Source organism: Pinus tabuliformis, chromosome 5_2 (genome assembly GCF_031772625.1).
Source record: "Pinus tabuliformis cultivar Carrire ecotype Pingquan chromosome 5_2, CPIR1, whole genome shotgun sequence".
NCBI lineage: Eukaryota > Viridiplantae > Streptophyta > Pinopsida > Pinales > Pinaceae > Pinus > Pinus tabuliformis.
In genome coordinates this window covers 1,131,719,461-1,131,743,094 of record NC_142306.1, presented here as the reverse complement: position 1 = coordinate 1,131,743,094, position 23,634 = coordinate 1,131,719,461, and the positions used below count along the sequence as shown (strand labels likewise).

The window sequence follows — 23,634 nt, the reverse complement described above, 5'->3', positions numbered from 1 at the left end:
TCATGACAATGAAAGCATCGCACTTTCGATTTGTCAAACTTCTTCCCACCATGGGAACAACCAGATTTGGATTAGGATGCCTTCCCTTTCCCTTTCCTTGCCTTATGCGCTAAAGCTAGATTTTCCTAATCATCCTGCTTCGATGAGGATCCATCTCTGGTGCTTCTTCTTATCTCCTCTAGCATCAAATCTGACCAAAGTCATTCCCAATCTGGCAGTTTCTCTCTTCCATTAACCGAGTCTTGGTAGCTATGCTAGCTCTTAGGAAGACCAAGGAGTGCAAGACTCACCATGTCATCATCCACTGTCGTGATCCCTACACTTCTAAGCTCATCCCTGCAGGTGGTGAGCTTGTTCAGATATGTAGAGATCGTGTCACCCTTTTCACACTTGATCTTACGAAGCTTGTCTTTCAGCGCCAGCTTCCTCTAATCGCTGTTGTTCTGATATAAATCTCTCAATGTTTCCCACATCGAAAATGGAGTCTCCTTCTCATGGAGGCTCGAGACAATGTGGTCTCGAACTCCCTCTAGGAAGATTCTCCATGCTCTAGCCACACATTTCTTCCATTCCACCAATTGAGTAGCATCAGTCAGCTTGGGGACTTCTTGATCAATGAAGTCCTTTAGACCGTTATCCTCTAATAGTGCTTCCATGCAATCCTAACAAGCTATATAATTCGAGCTGCCATCAAGGACATACTCGATTCTTAAACCACTGAACACCATAGGTGAAATAGAGATGTGATAAGAACTCAATTTCAATATCCAGAAACCAAACTTCAAACTTCTCCTTCTTGTATACTGTTCTTCCTTGATCACCTTTGCTCAGATATCATGTAGAAATTCCCACCTGTAGATCACCTGATAATGCAATATCCTAAAGCAAAATACTTGATCTACTTCTACAAACAATTATGTGGAAGCTTAATCGAATATGAGCAAGATCAATTGAACACATATAACTGATAAGAAGAAATCAATCACACATAACACAAAATAAATAACTAGGTGAAAGCACTATCCTAAAACCCCAACTCTGTATTATCATACAAGTGGAAATTTTTTCCAAGTTACAAAAAGAATCAGCTCAAATGCTTTACCGCTCTCTCTGTAATCAAATAATCAAGCTCATAGACTGAATAAACAAGTATATATCCTCCTCAAGTCCTCCAAGCCCCTATTTCTTTGTGCAATTTTCCTTGGGGTCCAGTGCAACCACTTGTGTGAATTGGCCTCTTCACACACTCACTAACCTCTAATCTAACTGTGCAATCCTGAAGGAGAGAAATCATTCTGCATACAAGGAATATTCACTAAGGAATATCCTAGCAACTGATAGTACACTATCCCTCCATCTGATCTCAACTGGGTATCTGTCTGAACTAACATGCATGAGTTATGTATGAGAGAATATTCAGTTATCTGAAGAGCAGCAGTTATATGCAAGCATGCACTAACTAACTGAACTTACTTAATTTAAACAAACTGTTTAAATCAATCTAACTGGACTTGACTCAGTTAACTGAGCCAACTAATTATTACTCAAATTAGAACTCATCCTTATCTCTTTAACTGATGGATAAATTCCTCAATTAATAGATAAATGGTTGCATGTCCTCACATAGACTTCATATTTGATCTTTCACAACTAATTAACTCACGGTGAATTAATTAATTTATTTTCAAACAACTATTAAGTTCAAATTCGAATTTTACTTCCTATTATAGTTTAGGGACTGACTAAAATAGGAAGGTGTCCCGAAATTCTATTTATAGAAGAGCTATTTTTAGCACTTTCACTTTTCATCCATTGTTGCTAAGTTCAACATTGGATAAACTGCTATTTATAACAGTGCTATTTTTAGCATTTCTTGTTGCTATCTTCAACAATATCGCCAAACGTAGTGACCAAGGTAGCATGTTTCAAGTAGTAAAGTGCACGATGTCGACCACAACAATGGAAGGTGGGGATTCTCACCGAACCATGGTGGAGAACGGGATGGAGCCCCACACGGGTGGTGCGACCACTTGACTAGCTGTGGGAAGGATAGTCTTAGCACTCCAGGCAGTTGAAAGGAAGCATGGGACTATAAACTATTATGCCTGGGAGCTGTGCGATAGTGGGATGCATGCAGAAGCAGCACATCACAGGGTCTGTGTCTGCTCACAAAAGGCTGCGCTGCCACACGGATTGGGTAGAAAGTGACCGTTGAGGTCACTATTCACGATGAGATGTGTGACTTGAGGCCAAATGGAGCAGGCGACGGGCATTTAAGGCGTGATTTATGGGCAAGATTTTGGAAAATATGCCACCAAGAAAGCATTAATGGACCAGAATTAGGGGGAACGGTTGACTTCGAATTCAAAAGGCGCTATAAAACACAAAGGGCTACCAAGCAAACAACACTTGGTATTTTGAGAATTGAGCGATTGCGCAAAGTACTGAGCATTGAGATCCGAGTGATAATTGTGCCTCTAAGTTCATGAGTGATAGAATATAGCCTAGATATGATGACAACAACGAAGGATGGTTTGGGAATTGAAGAGGTAACTGTTGGCGAGGCCGCGCAGACCCCAATGGTGGAGGATGTTCTAGAAGGCGTTGGGTTTGAGGCAGAAATCCCCAAATCACCGCGAACGCCGAGGCCCAAGAAAGATAAACAAGCAATGGCCCCCGTATGCATGTCTCTGAGGAACCCACTACATAGAAAACTATCAATGGTAGAGAAAGGGAAAGCTATCACAATCAAAATAGATGAGGAAGAAGAAGATTTGCAGGCCTTGACCATCACATCAGAAGAAGACGAAGATATGGAGGATGATATTCAACCTACATTCTCTGCAATGAACATATGTGCCTCCGCGGAAAGGGAAGACCAAAGTGCCGAAGGACCTAGATGAAACCAAGAGTTCACTCCAGACCCTGCTCCTCCCAGACGGCATAGTGTTTAAAGGCACACACCTGGGGCACGTACCAACAATGATGTTTGAAGATTGGGACCTCACTGACCGTGAGAAGTTCCCTCAGCTAGAGACCGAGAACCTCATGAAGCAGAACACTGAGGGGTTGGTGACAATGCTAGAGCTGCGGAAGTGGTTGCACGGTGTGGAAAAGGTCAGGTTGTTGCACTTTCTATGGGTATCACATTTCCACCACGCGCCCATCACCATTTTCGTCATCAGGCAGCTACTCTACCTAGTGCATGATGGGTATCTATGGCTGGAGGAGCCTATCCCCATCACAGCAAACCTAATCCACCGCATTTCTCGGCTCCCCTACAAAGGAAAGGACCCCGCAACCATAGCCGAAGGAAATGGTAGTGATTTGGCCCTTGCAGAAGCCATGAAGACAAAATACAAGCTGGAGAAGAAGAAGAGGGGCTACGCCATCTCCAGCATCAAGGACAAAGGGGTACACGTAGCAACCCAAATCCTAGCTGACAAAGTTATGAGGAAGTGTCGTACCAGTGAGGTACTGGCACCGGTGGTCGCATTGGCCGAGCAGTGTGTGGAGGGGGTCCAGTTCAACTGGTCTAAATTCCTTTGCGAGGAATTTTTGAAGAACTGTTGCAAAGCCCAGGAGCATGGTAAAACCTTCCACTACGTGTGGTTGTTGTTATCCATAATGCTTGTAGTGGGGGAACTGTCATAGGACAGTCAATTCCCCAGCATTGATAGAGAATTACCAGAGGCCGCGAAGTACACTTCGCTTTAGGCCACAAAGGATGTGAAATGGATACACGACACCAAAATCTTCTGGGTGCTCATGGAGATGAGCATCTAGATGTGGATCAATCATAGGCCGCGCCTGTCGCCCACGGTGTACAATAGTCTATAGAGTTTTGTAGACTTTAAATCTGATATGCACAACATTTTTATCAGGGTGCGTAAGGATTCAGTGAAGCAGTGGACAAAGCTACCTTTTGTAGCCACTGACGACACTATTTTTACTATCTTGGAGACATGGACTCCAGAATGGTGCACCCCAGATTTGGTAGAACTTGAGAAGATGGCAGCGTAGAAGAGAAGGACGATGCCAAGATGCGCGTCACACAATTAGCCAAGAAAAGGCAGAAGGAAATAGTAGCAGATAAGGAAAGGGAAGCATAGGAAGTGATACAGAAAGCCGCTGAGCAGAAAAAGACTGTAGAAGCAGCAGCAATAGCATAGGTGGCAGAAGAATAAATAGCGAAGGCAGATGAGGACCAAGCAACGTCCTCATAGGGGTAGGAGGCAGAGGAAGTAGAAATAGCAAAAGGGATCACAGACCCAGGGACCATGTCCACACAGCTAAAGTGCCCACACATGGTAGAGAGAGAAAGACCAAGGAAGAAGGTCAAGGCCTTGAAGTTGTCCATTGACCCGATCACCTTAACCGAAGGTGACCTCCATGACATTGGCAAGACGATTCGCGATGTCACTAATGAGGCCCTTCAGGATTTTATGAAGGATCACCAGACTGTGTTGGGGGCCCTCTAGGCATAGCTACAAGAGTTACAGGTGCGGCCCCCTTAGGTGGGTACCCTTTCGACCCACCTCACAACAGGATCCTTGACAACAAAGCAGATGTTGCGCGCATGGAGGGAAAACACAATATTGTTACCAGAAGGTGCCCTAGTAGCAAGGAATGAAACCGATAGATTTGCGGTTAACATGATCAAAGGCCTTGGCCTTAATTTGGCTACCCTTCCACGAGAGACACTGTATCTACTACAGGATGGAATAATGGCAAAGCTACATGCTAGGGAGAGCTGCGCAATCCAAGTTCTCAGTGAACAAAAGATAAACATGGAACAACTCAGTCTACAACGCAACGAATTGGTGTCACAGAACCAACAGTTGGTGTAGGTGGTAGACGACGCTTACCAACGCATCCCGAAGCTGGCCATCCTAGCAGATCTACCAGTAGAGGTGCGAATCCACAGGTTGGCAACTAGAGTCCATGAGGCTAGAGAAGAAATGACCAAGGTTCAGCTGGAGCTGAATCTTCAGATCATTGAGCTGCGGTTAAAGGCACAACCTTCCACTCACATGGAGGTTCGAGAATAATGTCCTAGCGCTATCGCAGCAGGATTGGAAGAAATTGGAAGTGTAGTACAAGACTGTACCACTTTGTTGGAGCAAGCACTTGAGGTCCTCACAACTCTGCAGGAGGACCCCAACATCTAGCACCTGGAGATAGAGGTGCGAGAACTTCAGCAACAATATGATAGTGTCCTAGGAACTGCGCAGAGAGTAGTCCTCACTCAGTAGCTTGTGAGGATGCAACAAGCTAAGGCACTGAAGGAGTTGGTGGATGTGGCACGACATAAAGAGGCAGTTCTCAAAGTGCGCGTCCATCCGTGGATCGACGAGGATTTTATTATCATGGAAAACATTGAAGTAAAGCTCACACACATACAGGGGGTGCATACGTTAATGGAGAGAAGCACCCCAGACATGGAGGTCTCAGAACATAGGATGCAACAAATTCAGCAAGTAGCGACTCAATGCGCTTCCGACATCAGCACAGTTCAAGGACAGTTGAAGGAACTTCGTGCCAAGATCGTCGCGTTGATAGAGTGACTCGAGGGCGAGTCACAATGTTTGTGTTGGGGGCCTGTTGGGCATGGAATCCCCCTGAGGCATGTTTTGGGGCTCAAAGCCCATGTTTTGACCGAATAATGTTGTAAAGCCCCGCGAATTGTGGGCGCAGAAGTATGTTAGAGTCATAGGGTTGTCCGCCCTAGTTTGTAATGTAATGTCGGCCTACCCATGGTCCACGGACCATGGGATTGTATAAATAGAGCGAGGCTCTAAGTGTAAAGAGAACAAGTCTAAGGGATTGAGTCGTAAGTGTCTAAGTGTTTCTTTGGGTTGTAGAGTATGAGAAGGCTCTGCAGTTGAGTGTGCAGAGGCCTAGTTGTCCACAGCTGAGTGCGTGGATCCCTGTAGCTAAGTGTGCAGGGCGGAGTCGAGTCTGTAACCGAATAAGAGAATAATAAAGAGAAGTTTTATCCAAATTCTGTGTATCTGTTCTTGAGTTATTACATGTCTGATATCAATTGCAAATATACTGTTTATTTACTACACACACTTGTATGAATGATTTATATTGCTAAGTATACTTTACACATACATGTAATCTAAGTTAACCAAATAATGGTGGAATACTAGTAAGGACTTGGGTAATAACAATGTTCAGCCCTTGAGTAGGGCTGCGCAAAGGCAACATCTCAAGCTGCGAGGTACGAGTAAGTGTGCATAGCGACGTGCATGCAGGGTTGAACCGCAGACAACTTGAACTCGTCAGACATCTCCAGGGTGCGGAAACCTAGTTCTAGTACCCTCCCATACTGCTTCGGGTGAGACCTCAGTCCGCGCTCCATGGACTGTTGCCGAAAGGTCCAGTAGTACCAGGATTTGTTTGGCTAAATCACCTCTGAACCTAGGTCAGGCCCCAACAAGCCAACAATTTCCCGAACGCGCTCCAAATCAAACTCCGCTTCTTTCACCGGAGCTTTGTGAACCCAAGTACTATCCTCTGGTTGTTTGCCTTTGTCATCTCCTATTGTGATTCCACTTCGGAGCACAATGTTCACATTTTGATCTTCCTTGCACAGCTCAAACCTCATCATCTGCAGGTTCTGAGTCGAGGGAGGTGGTAGTGCTCCTTTCTCGCGTATCCTAGCTATCAGCATAGGACAATCTTCTCTCTCATGATCAAACAAATTGCAATACGAACATGACAAGCACGTTGGATTCGTAAAATCGCAGGCATAATGTCCTCGCCCTCCGCATTTTTAGCATATCAACTGCCCGAAACCTCTTCCAGGTCCTCCTCTGCCTCGGCCTCGGCCACGCCCCTAAAATCCTATTTGTGCCACTCTTGCATTCTCATCTAGGAGCTGTGATTCGACCTGAACTATGTAGGTGGGATTTTTATCCATCATCAACTCATAGCTTCTACAAATGTGCTCATCATGTCCCACCGACCTACAAAAGTTACAGAACAATTGTTGCGAGTTTTCTGTATACTTCTATAACAAATGGCAGTTGTTCGTAGTGTGTTTTCCTCCTATTTGACAAATCGCATAGCACAAAGCAGGTGTCGCGCTAGGTCCTTCTTGCGCTTCCGGCCTTAACGGCATCGGTCCTCCTCCTACGACGTAATTCGCGAAAACCTGGCAGTGGTCCTTGTCATGACCTTGGCCTTTGCATTTTACACACCACACCTCTTCGCACATTTCTGGTCAAGTTTTCCTATCCTATTTCAGACTTTGCATCTCAAGGCATAAATTTTCCAGCTGCATGTGGATCTGCTGGACTCCTAGGTTAAGATCCTGCATCAGGGTCTCATGCAACCTCATTGTGATCTCTAAGGCCTCTGCCTGAGTCGTTAATTTCTATTGTGACAACGCACTCCTTAGATGTGGCGTTAGCGATGCTACAAACCATTCGCGATGTTTTCCATCCGTCAGATTCATATTAGCTTCACAAATCATGCATTTCAATCACTGATCCAACTCCCAAGGAGTCTCACTTGGTAGCATCGTGATCTCTTTGAATCCAATAATCAACTGTGCTTCAGACTTCGCCCTATTAAATTCTCTGTTTAGTGCTGCTTGGATATCCGTGATTCCCACATTTGGATTATCATTGGAGTGCTAAATATACCAGGACAGCGCACAGTCCTGCAGGGTGCTAACTAGTGTCTCTTTCTTTATATTGTCATCTGTAACTCCCTGCGCTTCCCATATGGCTCTTACAACAAACCAAAATTGGTCTGGATCCTCATTTCCCAATCCCTTGAACATAGGAAACTTTATCGTGCTTTCCATATTGAAACATGGTGGTGGCGGAGGTGGTACGGGTGAAGATGGAGGTGAAGGTGGTGAAGCTGGTGGTGGTGTGGGTGGGGGTGGTATTTGTGGAATTCTTTCCCTTATCAGATGGATCGCACTTCACGGTAAGACCTTCATGAGCTCTTCCTCGTCTCCTCGTGGAGGTGAAATCAAGGGGCTAGTTTCTGGTCCCTTACTTCCTTTGTTCCTGTAAGTTTTTCCATTTCGTATAGCCCCGAACATCAAGATAACTGCATAACCCTCTTTTCGCACAATAGCATTTTAATCCAAGTATTTAAAGACTTTACGTACTTACCTCGCGGTTCCTTGAGAAAGCATCGCTCTGCCTCGTTGTAGCTAACTGAGGTGTCAACCACAAACTCATTAATGAATCCTCCTATAATATGATCAAGCCAATGATCAACGGCATGCACGATCTTATCCTCCGATGCTTCCAACCTTCGTACTAATTTTGGGGTCCACACAATAGGATTGTCAAGTTTCCACCTTCCTTGGCTATCTGCTAGCTTCACGATCCACTCATACAACTCAGTAGAGAAAGACACGAAGAAGATTTAGTGGATCTCTGTGTACAAGTAGCAGTCTAATCACTCTTCTTTTGTCAGTCACGGGTTCCTGTTCTCCTGTGCCGCGAACTTGTAAATTCTTCTATCCAACTAGCCTTCAATTTCCTTCTTAGTTGTATTCCAATGATATGACATTAGGCATCTCTTATGCAGATTTCGGTCTTGACAATAGAACCATTTGTTGGTTTGATGGGGCTTGACCCAAGTTTGGAGTTAATTAGCCAAACAAATCCCTACACTACTAGCCTTTTCGGCATTAGCCCACGGAGCGCAGACTGAAGTCTCACCCGAAGCAGCATGGGGGGATGTTAGAACCAAGCTTCCGCACCCTCAAGATGTCTGAGGGGTTGATTTAGTCCAACTGTGCCTACCTTCGCGTAGGTGACTTCGCGCTCTGTTCTAACCTACAATACCTTCGCGATCCACTATAATTTTCCTTCGCGCAGCCCTAACCAGAGGCTGAGGTGATTTTGTGCTGCTATGGCAGCGATCTACGCTATTTCCCCAAGTTACACCGTGTATCTTACTTATCCTCTTATAGATGTTAGTTAACTTCGCGTAAACAGATACTTTAACTCACATTCACTTAACCTACACAGTTATATATGTTTGGGCACCATATAGATAACAGAAATGCAATTTATACCCAATATATTCGATACAAAAAATAGGAAATATATACACATAATTGATGTAAAACTTCTCTTTGTTAATGATTCAATAGTTATAGACTTAACTCACCCTGCGCACTTAGCTGCAGGGGTCCATGCACTCAGTTGCAGACTACTAGGCCTCTGCGCACTTAGCTGCAGAGCCTTCTCCTACTCTACAACCCAAAGACTCGACTTTACCCTTAGATATTCCTCTATGCTTCTATTCCATGATCATTCCCTTCATTGATTTACAACTTAGAGCCTCGCTCTATTTATACAATCCCATGGTCTGCGGACCATGGGTAGATTTTTATAGCCGACATTACATTACAAAATTAAGAGTGAACAACCCTATGACTCATTTACAAGCTACGCGCTCCGTGCCCAAAAAATGCGGAGTCTTTACATCAAAGATACAATTTATGACGAAAATCCAGGCTTTTAGCCCCAAAACTTCCCTTGGGGGATCTCCTGCCCAACAACAAACCAAATGAAGAGTGATTTTGGTCTAGTTAACAAGTCACACGGGTCTTCCATCCAGTCCATCTCAGATGTCACGGTGCAGTTTGATGTGCAGATCTTAGTTGGTAAGATCATGAGAAAGTGTCATGCAGATGAAGTACCAACACCCATTGTCTCTTTGACTGCGCAGTGTGCCAAAGGAGTCCAGTATAACTGGGCTCAATACTTATGTAAAGAGTTTCTGGAGGACTGCAAGGAGGCCTAAGATGAGGGCAAGGCATTCCACTTAGCTTGGTTGTTGCTATTGATTGCTTTGGTGGCCTAGAGGGCGCTCGAAGAGAGCCAATTCCCTCAAGAGGACTCAGACCTACTAGAGGCTACGAAGTTTGCTTTGGTATGGGCTACTAAAGACCCGTGCATGTAATCGAGACAAAGATATTCTGGGTTTTGTTTGAGACATAACTAAGGATGGTGATAAGCTAACGACCAAGGTTATAACCCACTTTGCACGCACAATACGATAATGTCGCTGATTTTAAGGCAAATTTCCATAATCTACACATTTGCACAAAGAAGGATGCTATGGGTATAGGGCACAAGTTCCCTTACTTGGTTGCCAAGGAACATATATTAGGGGTTGTCAGCAAGTGGCCAAGTGACTGGTTCACCCCTTCTGATACTGACGCAGGTACCAATAAGGTTGCCGAAGGTTCAACAGACCCAAGTTTCTTTCCCACAAATCTCTCCAGTAATATGTGATAAACAACTTAAAAACTATCCACAATGGTTCCCCTATTGACCTACACACATATACACATGCAAATATGAAAGAAGATGAAGATGTAAGTATAGATGCACACCTTTTCACTGAAATTTGATCCTAACTTTCCTTAGATGATGTTTTCTCCAAGAGTCTTTGTCCAACACTTGACTCCTAAATACTTATCACAATACACCCAAAACTCTACGTTCTTATGCAAATGTTGGCATATCAATCATTTAAATATATATAAGAAACCAAATTCAAACATTTGTATATGTAAATAAATAGAAATGAAATGGGAGAAAACATTAGTATTATATTAAAGAATACACTTACAACATATGCAAGTCACTTGAGCTCCTCTATAAGAGGCTCCACCTTCACCGTAAGAAGGTGGAATCATTCTCTCTACATTTGTTTGCTCCATGGTGAATGCTTATTTGTTGTTGATTTGAGAAGATGGAGGAGATGACTCTAGACAATGTTTACTTTGTTTGACATAGTATTTTCATCTTTATCCTCTTTTAAATCACTATCCTTTGCACATAATCAAAATTTATCCTCTCACCCAAAAATCCCTAGCCACATTCTCTACTTGAAAGTTAGGAGCTCTCAACACCTTTTGCTATTTCACTAAGGGCATTGCAACACTTTATACTAATAATATCTTCTATGTAACGTAAAACTCACAATATATCTCATTATGTAACATCAACATCACGCTCACAATGAGAAGTTATAGGATGCCAAATAATACATTAAAACAAAATCATTGTTTTCAATTTGGATTTAAATTTTGTTCCAAATTAAACACCATCTATCCATGGATGAGTAGAGTGTTCACCAGAAATGTTGAATAGAGTATAAATCAATTACACAAATTTTCAAAATCCTTATGCTCTCATTAAAATTTTCTTTCTTAAATTCATTTTATTCTTCACCATTATACAAATTATTCCAAACATGGTCAAAATCCTAATTCTCTCATTAAGATTTTCTTTATTAAATTCATTTTATTCTTCACCATTAAATTTGATTTATGGAAAGTGGATTTATGTTGAAGCCAAGGAAACATATGTAGAAAAGAAATGTGAGAAGCTAATATATTTCACTGGTAATGGCACTACAATCACAAGATATGAAACCTCAAATGCTCAACGAGGGAGCGCAATTCTGAGAGCCAAGAGCCAACTACGCAAAAGCCTTATGCTCTGATTGTTGGGTATTTTTACATGGGAAAATACCAAAACCAATCAAGCAAATACCACAGAGCCAATGCTGTGTTCCATTTCTTCAGGACCTTTGCACAGCGAAGCTATTAAAAACAAAATGACTCATAACAGTCCATTACAACAACATAAAACATTTTCTATTGCTTAAAAAAAAAAACTGTTACAACTTTCATCCTCTACGCAGAGAGGGATTTACAAGACAGACTCTGTCTCTGTTCTTCTCGTTCTTCCACTGCTGTGGGTATTACAAAAAAAACTTTCATGGTGTTCCTGTGTCTTACAATGGCAAACCACCATTACAATGCTCCTCTGTTTTCTTTTTCCTTGCACTGCTGTGCATTCTTCTCTTGTTCCCCATTCAATCTCTGTGCGCAGGCTTCATTGTGCTCTGTTCTTTGTTCCCTGAGCAATACTGCTGCGCAGCCTCAACACATTCTTTACATTGTTCTCATAAGAACAATACACCCGGCGCGCAAGCATATATCACAATACATTTCCAAAAAAAATACAATGCACCACTGTGCGCAGCCACCATACATATGCATAAAACTAACTCACGTCGGCCTTTTTCTACAGCATAAAAAAAACATATATTAAAACATGCCCATACCCATATTAAAAGGGCCTCCACCTAATCTACGTAAATCATTAAAGACCATTGAATTCCCTTCTCGGCGGTCAACAAAAAGAATCGAACACTCCACGCAAAATTTGAATTGACGCAGGCCCGTGCACCTTCAGGAGATCGACAGCGGAGATCGCGTGCCCAGCTGATCCGACGAGGTTCGCAAGCCATCCTCGGGCAAACAAAACGGACTTTAACGTCCGGGGAGCAGGCGGTTTGGCTGTTGTACAGTGGACGTGTGGCGCCACCTGATTGTGTCGGGGCCCCTCCTGCTGGTACAACCATTTGCGAATGGCGGTGCGGGGAGACCGGGCCAGTTTTCCAAAACCGCTGTGCAGTTGGAATTAATATTCCAACACTCCCCTTTAATTTCAACTGCTGGGCATTAGGACATACCCAAACACTTCCTCACATAGAGGGATTCCTCAGTACTGCTGTTACAAAGATATCTTCCTCACATAGAGGGATTCACCAACTGCTTCTGATGCAGTTCACAAACAAACAAAGTTGTCTTCCTCTTAATAGAGGGATTAACCTGAAACTGTGCTTAAGAGCACCTTCCTCATGACAGAGGGATTCACCATTACAATGTGCTGAAGAGCACCTTCCTCATGACAGAGGGATTCACCATGTGACTGTGCTTAAGAGCACCTTCCTCATGACAGAGGGATTCACCTGTTATAAAAAAACATCTTCCTCTTAACAGAGGGATTTACCAAACTATGCTAAAGAGCATCTTCCTCTCAACAGAGGGATCACTGCCAAACACTGCTTTAGATGCAGTTTCAAAACAAAACATTCATTGCATTGTTGTGCATACTCATTACATTATGCTGCTGCATATTCTCTGCTGCACTGTTGTGCCATCTTCTTTACTGTGTCTACCCCACACTGCTGTGTCTACACTTGCACTGCTTGTGCACTTTTCAAAGACAAAATACTCTGTCTTTTCTGGAACAATTACACTGTCCCAACTTACAAATTTACACTGCTGTGTGTAAATATTTCTTACATTCACTGCTGTTGCATATATTGCATTTCAATTCAATGAACAACACATTCATTACAGTTACATATACTGCTGTAAAGAAAAAAATTTCTTTTACATGTGCTGCTGTCCATTACCTTTCATTTCTTCAACAAAACTTCATGCTGCTGCATTTTCTTATTTGCATTGCTGTGTGCTTCTCCTTCTTGCCATCATGCTGCTGTCCATAACTTCTTGCTGCTGCATTTTTCATATTCACTGCTGTCCATACCCATAACCATAGACTGTCATCCCTGGGTTTTTATTTGTTGTTGCGTTGCCTCTGCAATTTGCACTGTGGCTGCCTTTTGTTTCATCATACTGCTGTGTGCCCATACACTAACTCTTTACACTCCATTACTTTCACTTAGAGAGAAATCACCCTCACGCTGTTTTGCGCTGCATTCTCCACAAAACAAAAAAAAATTAACACGGGCTGTTGCCTTTTCTTTTTACACCCTTTCTTCACACAATCTTAGTATTCATTCATTTTTTTTATTTACACAATGCACTGCTGTGCAGTTCCTTTCATTTTTCTGCTGCCACACATTATCATTCACCCATGTGCATTAAAAATATGTTGTCCCTGTTTTTCTTTATGCATTCCTTTGCATGCTGCATTGCATATGAAGAAAAACATTACATTTTTTTTACTGCTGTGTATTGTACTCACTCTGCTGTGAGTATGTTCTCTCACATTACATAGAAGGAAACTACCTTCCATTGCTATGCATTTCAATGCATGTGCTCCATAACAAAAATTTCAAACTGCTGTTTTATGTTTTGTCCTCCCACTGCTGTGAGGGTCTCCATGCTCTGCATACTCCTTATTGCGCCGCTGCACTTTACATTTGAGCGCTGTCCCCTTTTCTTCTCTGCTCTTATGGCAGATTTGATTTCATGTCTTTCCTTTATAAAAAAAATCTTCATTAAAGAATGACTGTTAAGACAGTTCAGCAAAAAAAATTACAAGCTCCCCTTTAATGTATGCTATATCTTCTTTCAGCAAGGTTTTCTCAAAAGAGACTTAGATCAGCGGGAGAGGTCAAGGGACTTTCAGGCTGTATTTCCTTCTTTCTCCATACTTGTGTAACTTTCTTCTTTTGTGTGGGTCTAGCTTGCATAGCAGCCCATCTTAAGTTACAATCTCGTGCCATATGCCCAATGTTATGACACTTGAAACATTTAACATTGTTCATGAATAACATTTCATGATTTCTTCTAAAATTGTTTCTTGGAGATTTTCGGAGACCACAACATTTATCTTTATGAAATGCTCTACAGTCTTTTGCAATATGACCAAAGTTTGAGCAAGCATAACAATAACCATAAAATGAACTTTGGTACCTGGGAGATGGAGGTTTTCTTGATGTACTTCTGAAGCCTTGCTGCCTTGAGATCCTTTGATGATAACCATTGCATCTTGCCTCTTTGACATCAGCTACATTTCTTCTTGGAGCTGGTTTTCTTCTTGGAGCAGGATTTCTTCTATTGCAACCTTCATTTTTCTCCTTGCCTTTGCTGGAACTAGGAGCATCACACCTTCTTTGTGGCTTCTTCACATCTCCTTTGCTTAAAGCATCCTCATGCTTATTTGAGGGTTCACCTACATACCCAAGTCCTGATTTATCAGATGGAGATCTATGATAGCTAAGCATGTCATCCAAAGCTTGAGAGCTCTTCATGATCTTGTTCATCCCTTCAACCTTCTTCCTTAGGAGGACAATCTCTTCTTCTAACTTTTCACATTCATTATTTCTCTTTGCTAGTTGTTCCTCAATTTCTTCCTTGCTACGAGTAGCTTCAGCTGCTACTATTTTGAAGGAGATAATGTCAGTCTTCATTTTGGAGACTTCTTCATCATTTGCTTCACTGCTCTTCATTTTCTTTTCAGCTCCTTGTGCTTGCTTCCTGGCTTCTTGTAGTTCGGACTTAAGGGAGGAGACCTCTACCTTGTACTGTCCAATCTCTTCCACAAGCTTATTCACTCTCATGTGCCTTTGTTCAAGTTGACTTGTCAAGTCATCTTCCTGCTTCTTTGCTTTGTTCAGCTGATTTGTCATGGATATGACTTCTTCATGATGTTTCTTCTTGCATTGGTCAAGCTCCTTCTTAAGCTTGGCAAGCTCTTCATCCCTTTCTCTTACTTGAACCTTGATGAGGTCAAGCTTCTCATTTTCAGCTTCCATGATCGATTCAGAACTTTCTTCTCGACTGATGGTCATGGTCAGTGCTCCCTTTGCATGAAGGTCATGCAGTCTGCCCCATATCTCCTTTGCTGATGAATATTTTCCTAGATTCTTCTTCACTGAATCAGGGAGACCATCCAAGATAGTCTTTGTTGCTTGTGCATCATACTCCATGGATTCTTTATCCATCTTGCTGTCATCAATCACTGACTCCCAGACTTCAATCCCCTCAAACATTAGGAAAGCCCTCATCTTTATTTCCCATACATCAAAGTTTCCATCAAACTTTGGAACTTCAAATAGAATGTATTCTAATAAATTGTTTTCTATTTTAGTAGAGGAGGGAGACACATTTTTAACAGGCCTGGAGGCTTTCTTCTTTGACCTTGCCATTCTTATCTAGGCTTTAAATACTTGACTGTGTTTTCTTTTAAATCACTGACTGTTCCTTCAACAGTAACACAAAGGAAAGTTTAGAGAAATACCTTACCCCTTTTGGCTGTGGCTTCACACTGCTGGAGAGCCTTCACTGCTGCAACAAGAGTCCTTCCTTCAGCATCTTTGAGCCTTCAAAGAGCCTAGACTAGCTCTGATACCACTGTTGGGTATTTTTACATGGGAAAATACCAAAACCAATCAAGAAAATACCACAGAGCCAATGCTCTGTTCCATTTCTTCAGGACCTTTGCACAGCGAAGCTATTAAAAACAACATGACTCATAACAGTCCATTACAACAACATAAAACATTTTCTATTGCTTAAAAATAAAAATTGTTACAACTTTCATCCTCTACGCAGAGAGGGATTTACGAGACAGACTCTATCTCTGTTCTTCTCGTTCTTCCACTGCTGTGGGTATTACAAAAAAAACTTTCATGGTGTTCCTGTGTCTTACAATGGCAAACCACCATTACAATGCTCCTCTGTTTTCTTTTTCCTTGCACTGCTGTGCGTTCTTCTCTTGTTCCCCATTCAATCTCTGTGCGCAGGCTTCATTGTGCTCTGTTCTTTGTTCCCTGAGCAATACTGCTGCGCAGCCTCAACACATTCTTTACATTGTTCTCATAAGAACAATACACCCGGCGCGCAGGCATATATCACAATACATTTCCAAAAAAAATACAATGCACCACCGTGCGCAGCCACCATACATATGCATAAAACTAACTCACGTCGGCCTTTTTCTACAGCATAAAAAAAACATATATTAAAACATGCCCATACCCATATTAAAAGGGCCTCCACCTAATCTACGTAAATCATTAAAGACCATTGAATTCCCTTCTCGGCGGTCAACAAAAAGAATCGAACACTCCACGCAAAATTTGAATTGACGCAGGCCCGTGCACCTTCAGGAGATCGACGGCGGAGATCGCGCGCCCAGCGGATCCGACGAGGTTCGCAAGCCATCCTCGGGCAAACAAAACGGACTTTAACGTCCGGGGAGTGGGCGGTTTGGCTGTTGTACAGTGGACGCGTGGCGCCACCTGATTGTGTCGGGGCCCCTCCTGCTGGTACAACCATTTGCGAATGGCGGTGCGGGGAGACCGGGCCGGTTTTCCAAAACCGCTGTGCAGTTGGAATTAATATTCCAACACTGATAACACAGGAAAAGTCTAGAAAGTGAGTTGGCTCTGATAACACATGAAAAGTCTAGAAAGTGAGTTGAAATCAAAGATGCAAAAGAAAAGAGTCCGTGCAAATCTTAAATGAGGAAGAGGCTTCCTTCATTATTGTTCTAGAAATAGTTCTCACTCCATTTAGACAGTCAACGCATTAAAATATGAACAATCACTAAAACAACACTAATACCCTTAATGTCGGTTAAGCCATCAACTATCACAAGGTCAGCCAGATCTCGAACAATAATATTGTGATGTCTTTATAAAAAAATAAAAACGCATTGGCACCTTGCCCGGTTCTGTTCCGACATTTTGTCGTATTTTTCAGCTCTGAGCTTTAATTTAATTTAATTTATAGTATATATAGTTTATAAAACTTATAATTTTATAATTTATAGTTTATAAAACCTATAATATATTGGAAATCTTGTGGAGGGTAGTGAAGTTAATTTTTTTTAAGGATTGTACGGTAATAATTATTAATTATTGAGTGGAGAAGTTTTCATTGAGTGAAGAGGTTTATTTTACAGCCCAGTATGATGTGTAAGTGCATCATTTTGGGCCAAAATAAGAAAAAATTGAGCCAAGAGACTCATTCTACACCCGCGTATGATGTGTAACCATGTAGATCATAAAAGTTGAATTTTGCTTATGTTCTGCAAAATAAAATTAAAAAAAACTAAAGATATAAAAAAAAAATTTAGATAACTATACCAAACATTTAAATAATGTGGATTCATAAAAAAATTTGCAAGTGAAGAAATTGGATCCCTCTAGGCTCACATGTTAGATGAGTGTTTAAGATGGATCTATGTTGGTAATAGCTAATAACTAATAGGCATGATATTCATTTACAATTTCAAGTAAAATTGTGAATTTTTGTTATTTAAAATACATTTTTAAGATATAAATAGATTCAGCACCCTAAAAATCTAGAGCATAAAAATTCTTTAGACTTAAATTCAAGTTTTTAAAATTTTCTATTCAATTTTAATTAAAGTAAACCTGAAAATAATACCAATATTTCATTTTATTAATTGAAATAAATCTCAAATATTACCTTAAAAAAACCGTTTAAACCATGATATAAGTATTATATTTAACTTTGTTCTGTCGCTATAGAACTAATTACTATATTTACCTGCATTAAAATTTACTTACAATGTTAAGATGCTACTAAATCTTTCACCGACAATAAGGCTGACTTTCGAAATAGAAACTATGGTCTATTATTTAATAATTCAAATCCTTGACTAACTGTGATTTGAAAGATTATGTCAGGGTGATTAGGTGAACAATCTCTTGATGTCCAAACCCTTTTTTGTCAAAGCAATCCTATTCTCGAATCCCGACTAATACGTTGCTCCATCCACTAAAATCCAGTGCCTTATCGTCTTCAAAATATCAAAAGTAGAGGTGCACTCAAAGTCCTACATGCTTACGAAACTTCTCAGAAACTTCTCACCTTCCCTGCAAAAGTATTCATCAAAATTATCAGAGATGCAGCTCGAACTGGGAATGCACACACCGCGTTGAAAGCATTTAGAAATCTCAATCATATCCTCGACCCGAAACCTGCTTTTTGACCTAAAATTTTGGTGTTTGAAATTGTTTAACAATACATCATTTTTGGTGTTGAAATTGTTTAACAATACATCATTTGAAATCAATTATTGTGGCAGTGTTCTTCTTCTGTTTCTGGTCTGATTCGAGTGGAGAGTTTGAGGGGGCGGGGAAGGAGTGGTTTCTTTTGCTGCTCTCTTCCTCATTTCGTGCCTCTCTATCCATATTGGGCGGACAGATCTTGTTGCTCTTTCTTAAGATGCTTGTCTGCTTAGATGGGTTGCCTTGTCTGGGGGGCAATATTAGCCCTTCGGGGCTTTATTTGGGATCTGTTCTAGCAGATTTGCATGTGCCTCAGTCCACGTTTCTGCATATGCTTCATGCATTTGCTCTATGTAATTTTCTTATATGATTGTTTTGCATATGCTTCTTGCATTTGCTCTCTGTAATCTTCTTATATGAATATATTAAGCTTTTTTTCTGAAAAAAAAAGTTTCACTTGAAAACTCAAATATTCAGATACTTTTAAAATCAAATTTTATAATTAAACAAACAAATATATATATATATATATTTTTAAATAAATTTAAAAATACAAATCTTACCCCATTACAAATATACTGTAACAATAACACCAATTTCCAAAACAACTTAAAACAGATTAGATCATTTGAAACTATGGCCAAAATGTAAGATTAGAGGCGTAGATTATGTATGCTATTTTCTAATGAACGTCCATCAATCAATTTACTGTTTATAGACGTATAAGGTCAAAGATATCTAGTACAAATTTCTGCGATATTTACGAATTAACTTTAATGACTCGTGAATATTTTATCGTTTTTTCATCATATATATGTGTATGTATATATATGGGAAGACAATCGTTAGATATTTGGAAAACGTTCAGTTTGATACATATGACTACCGAGGGAATACGGCATAATTGTGTCGTCTCCACAAAAGGAGAGGCTCTAAATTGCAGCTACAGTTACATATGAAACTCATCTTCAATGAGCTTTCATTTTAGTTAGGTTTATAATTTGTTAATGGAGTAGAGATTTATTTTAAGGATTTAACATGTTTAGAGATTAATGGAGTTGAGATTTATTTTAAGGATTTAACATGTTTAGAGAGATTAATTTTTTTTTACAGTTACATATGAAACTCATCTTCAATGAGCTTTCATTTTAATTAGGTTTATAATTTGTTAATGGTGTAGAGATTTATTTTAAGGATTTAACATGTTTAGAGAGATTAAATTTTTTTCCAGATTTTTTAGAATGTAAAATATAAAAATGTAATTTTACATCGTTTAAATTATATTTTTGAATGTTATATAGAATATATAGAGGATCAAATAAATATTTTAGCCATAAATTTTTTAAAATGATATATAATATATACATAATTGATATTAAAATATTTTATATAACATGTACAAAGAGACATTTTGTCAGCTCAAATTAGTTAACATAGATTTTCTCCAATAAAAATATTTTTGCCAAGTATAAGGTTTAAACATCTTACTCACACATTTTGTTTTTACTTCTAATTACTTTACATCATATTCAGTTTTATTTATTTATTATAGCTGACATTATTTTTCTAATTAGAGCCAGTGAGGGACTGACAAACTTACAGATCCCTTCATACTAGGCTGTAGAATGAGCTTCTAGGCTCAACAAGACTGCTCGAAAACAATTGACAGGCTGGGACTTTATTGTTCTCACAAAAGTGCTGCCAACTACACATAAAAACTTGTAAAATCACATTTAATTTATCTTAGCAAGATCGCAGAATGGAAAAAACAGAAGATAATTTAGCCCAAAAATGAGCATTTACAATAATCACTGCCTTCCAGAAATCTAAGTTTCGCTGCGTTCCAGAGATCTAAGTTTCAAATCCCCTATTGTAACTCAATCAAATGCCTCCCTGCTAAATAAGTTAGGGCCCTTCGTGGACACATGTATCCTATTTAACATGTATCCTATTTAAGAAAAAAAATAATTAATCTGCAGTGGGTTTATTGGAGGAAGCAGACGACAAATTGAAGAGATTATAAGGATCGACTACTGTGCTGTCGGTTTCTTCGTCTGATTTATAATCAGAAAAATACCTTGCGAAATCCTTCAGCTCGCCTAAACCTGCAAATAGATCGTCGTAGTTCAGGTGATTAGAGCTAAACATATGAAGCCCGGCAGTTTGGTCATGGTCCTCCACCAAACAATCCGTGGTCTCCTCAGTTAAATTGAAATCTAAACAATCCGTGGCCGGCGGAGATCTGGGCTTTTCTTGTTCAATTTTAGCCGTAGTGGGAGAGGCTGCGGGATTCGAACCTTGAGCAGCAGGCAGTACATATGACTTTTGAGGGCTATGGGGGACAACCAATGCCATCATATCTTTTTGTGTGGAACTCAATGATCCTGTGAGTGCAAGTCCGTTTCTGGGGTTAGAAGTGGGCCAAGCATGGTTGTGTTCAGCCGTGTAAGTGATGACGAGCTTAGTGGGATCTGTGTGGCTACGCTCAACCTGCTTCCTTGCTGGGCATCCTTTACAGCTGCTGCACCTGTAGTAACCCCTGTTGACCACAAAAACAATTATAACATTATCAACTCCACAATTTCACAACTTCAAACACTTTTTTCCAAATCCATCTTAAATATTATTTATATTCTTTAATTGTAAAGAGTAGATTCTGATTACAAAACCATGACCAGAATGGAAGACAGTCCAACCTTAACCACAATTAGTAACAATATCAAAAGAACTTCCAGAAAATAAAATTTTATGGTAACCAAAAACAATATCAAAGAACTTTAAATCTGACTCTATACCTTCAAACTTATAGTCTTTAACTCGGATTTTCTTTATTCAAATTTGGGTTTTGTGAGACAGAGCAGCCACATGATAATCGTTTTAACCAATTTAACTTGAATATTACAGTAAATATTGAGAATTTATAAATCTTGTTCAAATTCTATGTATGATATAAATAGAGTAGACAAAATCTTTTCTAAAATTGAATAAACATGAATACCTTGGATAAGGCGAACCTTTAATTGGTTTCTGCCCATATTTACGCCATGCCCAGAGATCAGATGCAACTCCACCACCTCCTGGTTTATTCCATGATCCTTCTGTTGCAGCAATGGATACTGTCCTCCTTTGTTGATTTCTCCTGAAAAGGAATATATAAATTATCCAAATCTCAATATAATGTCTTTTTATGCTTTATGCACAATAATAAAAAATACATAAAAGCAAGAAGCAATCATATAGCTAATAAACACAGAGTTGTAGAAGATTATAGTAATAAGGAACATCAAGCAATGTAATTATATTAATTCGGAATAACAGGCAGATGGTGTGTGTGGATATAGTTAATATCAGATTGGTATTGTGAATAAAAAAAAACTTATAAACACAGTTGTAGAAAATTAAGTTAACTTTGAATAAGAAGCCGATGTTGTTCATAGACCTAGCTAGTATCAGATTGGTACTGTGAACCAAAAAAAGACAGCTAGTATCAGATAGATTGGTACTGTGAACCCAAAAAAAAACTCATAAACGCAGTCGTAGAAAATTAATGGAAATATATCTAATTGTATCTTTGGATATCTGCCTCCAACTAGATAAGTTAAGTGCCCAACAAACTTGCAAGTAGAATTCTAATACTTTGCAAAGTTCTAAACACCAAAAAACAATCAGAAATTTGCCAGAATTTCAATGTGTTACAAGATTTCAACTTATATCAGAATTTCACCCAAACATGAACTTAAAGGCCTCTGATACAGTGCCATTAATGCTCTGAACTCTGCAGCTTAGTAATTATTTGCGATATCGCACCTTCCTCCTCTCGTTCCCGATGCAGTCGCCCTGTTAGACACTATCCTTTCGGCTGTAGATTCCGTTTTGATGGGTGAAGAAGAACTGCAGTCGGCTTCGACTTTGTCAGGCGTTTTGGCGGATGGATCGTCTTGTCTTGTCGGAGATCTGGGGGGAGATTTTACATGTACAGGCGATAAACTCTGGCGAGGGCAGACACCACCAACCCTAATTCGGCCGCTGGCTTGTTCTTGATTATTACTTGTAGTAATAGTACTAGTTGTGGCTGCCATGATTAGGTCATGGGCTGCATCTTTCTTTTCGGCTTTTCCCAGGGAGGAATCCGGCGGAGTTCCACAACACCAAGCAGGCTTCTGCTCCACGTTATGATAATAATGATCAAGATTTTCAAACATAGAGGGAAGCAAGGATTTGTTGGATCTCGAGGAATTGCAACCGTAGAAAGGAGAGTATGTTACTGTGTCGGAAATGGAAATGGAAATAGGAACAGTAACCTCTTTCTTGGGCTCAAGAACAGCGCCGGCGTTAAGCAAGTTACAGGAATCGAAATCGAGTTCATCAATTCTGGCGCAACCTTTTCTGGTGGCCCTGACAACCGCTCCTAAATCTCCTTCTAGATCCATAGATGAAGATTTTTCTGAGCTTCCCGCGGATGAACAACCCAAATTCTGGGCATCAACAAATGTTAATATAAATTTTGTTCCGTTTTCAGCGCCGCGATTGGTCCTTAAAACGAGGGCGTTGCATGAATCTTGATTGTCCAGAGGGCCGCATCATGATTCGTGCATGCCTGCTGGATGTTGTTCATGGGGGTCGGAGCATCTAATTTCCAGGAATTTTACAATTACAAATTGCTGTTCATTTAAAAGTCTAATAATACTGGTGATAATGGCCGGTGCTTCTCTCAAATCCGATTCCCTCGCCTACCTTATATCCACGCACACGCCAAATTGTCATACACGACCCAACCGGCGTGGAGTTGTCAAAATCCAAGGACGTAACAAGTGAAAAACCCAAATGGTTATGATACTTTGTTTGAAAAAAAACAGGCTGGTTGGCCTTTCCCGGCCATGAAAGCCGGCCCGGGTTTCCATGGGCTCCACGACCCCCCGGCACGAATTCGCGCTTTAACACGGAATACAATACTACGAGATACGTTGACGACTAGGTAAACACAATCCATCTCGTTACGTTATCGAGCATGTCACTCTGAACCGGCAAAGCGAAAACATCACC

The 23,634-nt window shown here is 40.5% G+C and overlaps 1 protein-coding gene across 2 annotated transcripts; it reads right to left on the bottom strand.

Moving 5' to 3' along the window:
* Nucleotides 1–20,310: 20,310 nt before the first annotated feature.
* Nucleotides 20,311–23,390, bottom strand: LOC149163180 (uncharacterized). 2 transcript variants are annotated; one of them, XM_089437557.1, is made up of 4 exons: nucleotides 22,399–23,390; nucleotides 21,590–21,730; nucleotides 20,889–21,130; nucleotides 20,311–20,696 (listed from the first exon to the last, which is right to left on the bottom strand). In XM_089437557.1, the coding sequence occupies exons 1-4, from the start codon at nucleotides 23,019–23,021 to the stop codon at nucleotides 20,560–20,562; spliced, it is 1,143 nt and encodes a 380-aa protein (XP_089293683.1). In that variant the 5' UTR covers nucleotides 23,022–23,390; the 3' UTR covers nucleotides 20,311–20,559. The 2 variants fall into 2 exon arrangements, with proteins under 2 accessions (XP_089293683.1, XP_089293682.1); XM_089437556.1 differs by having other exon boundaries at nucleotides 20,311–21,130; nucleotides 22,399–23,386.
* Between the last annotated feature and the right edge of the window lie 244 nt (nucleotides 23,391–23,634).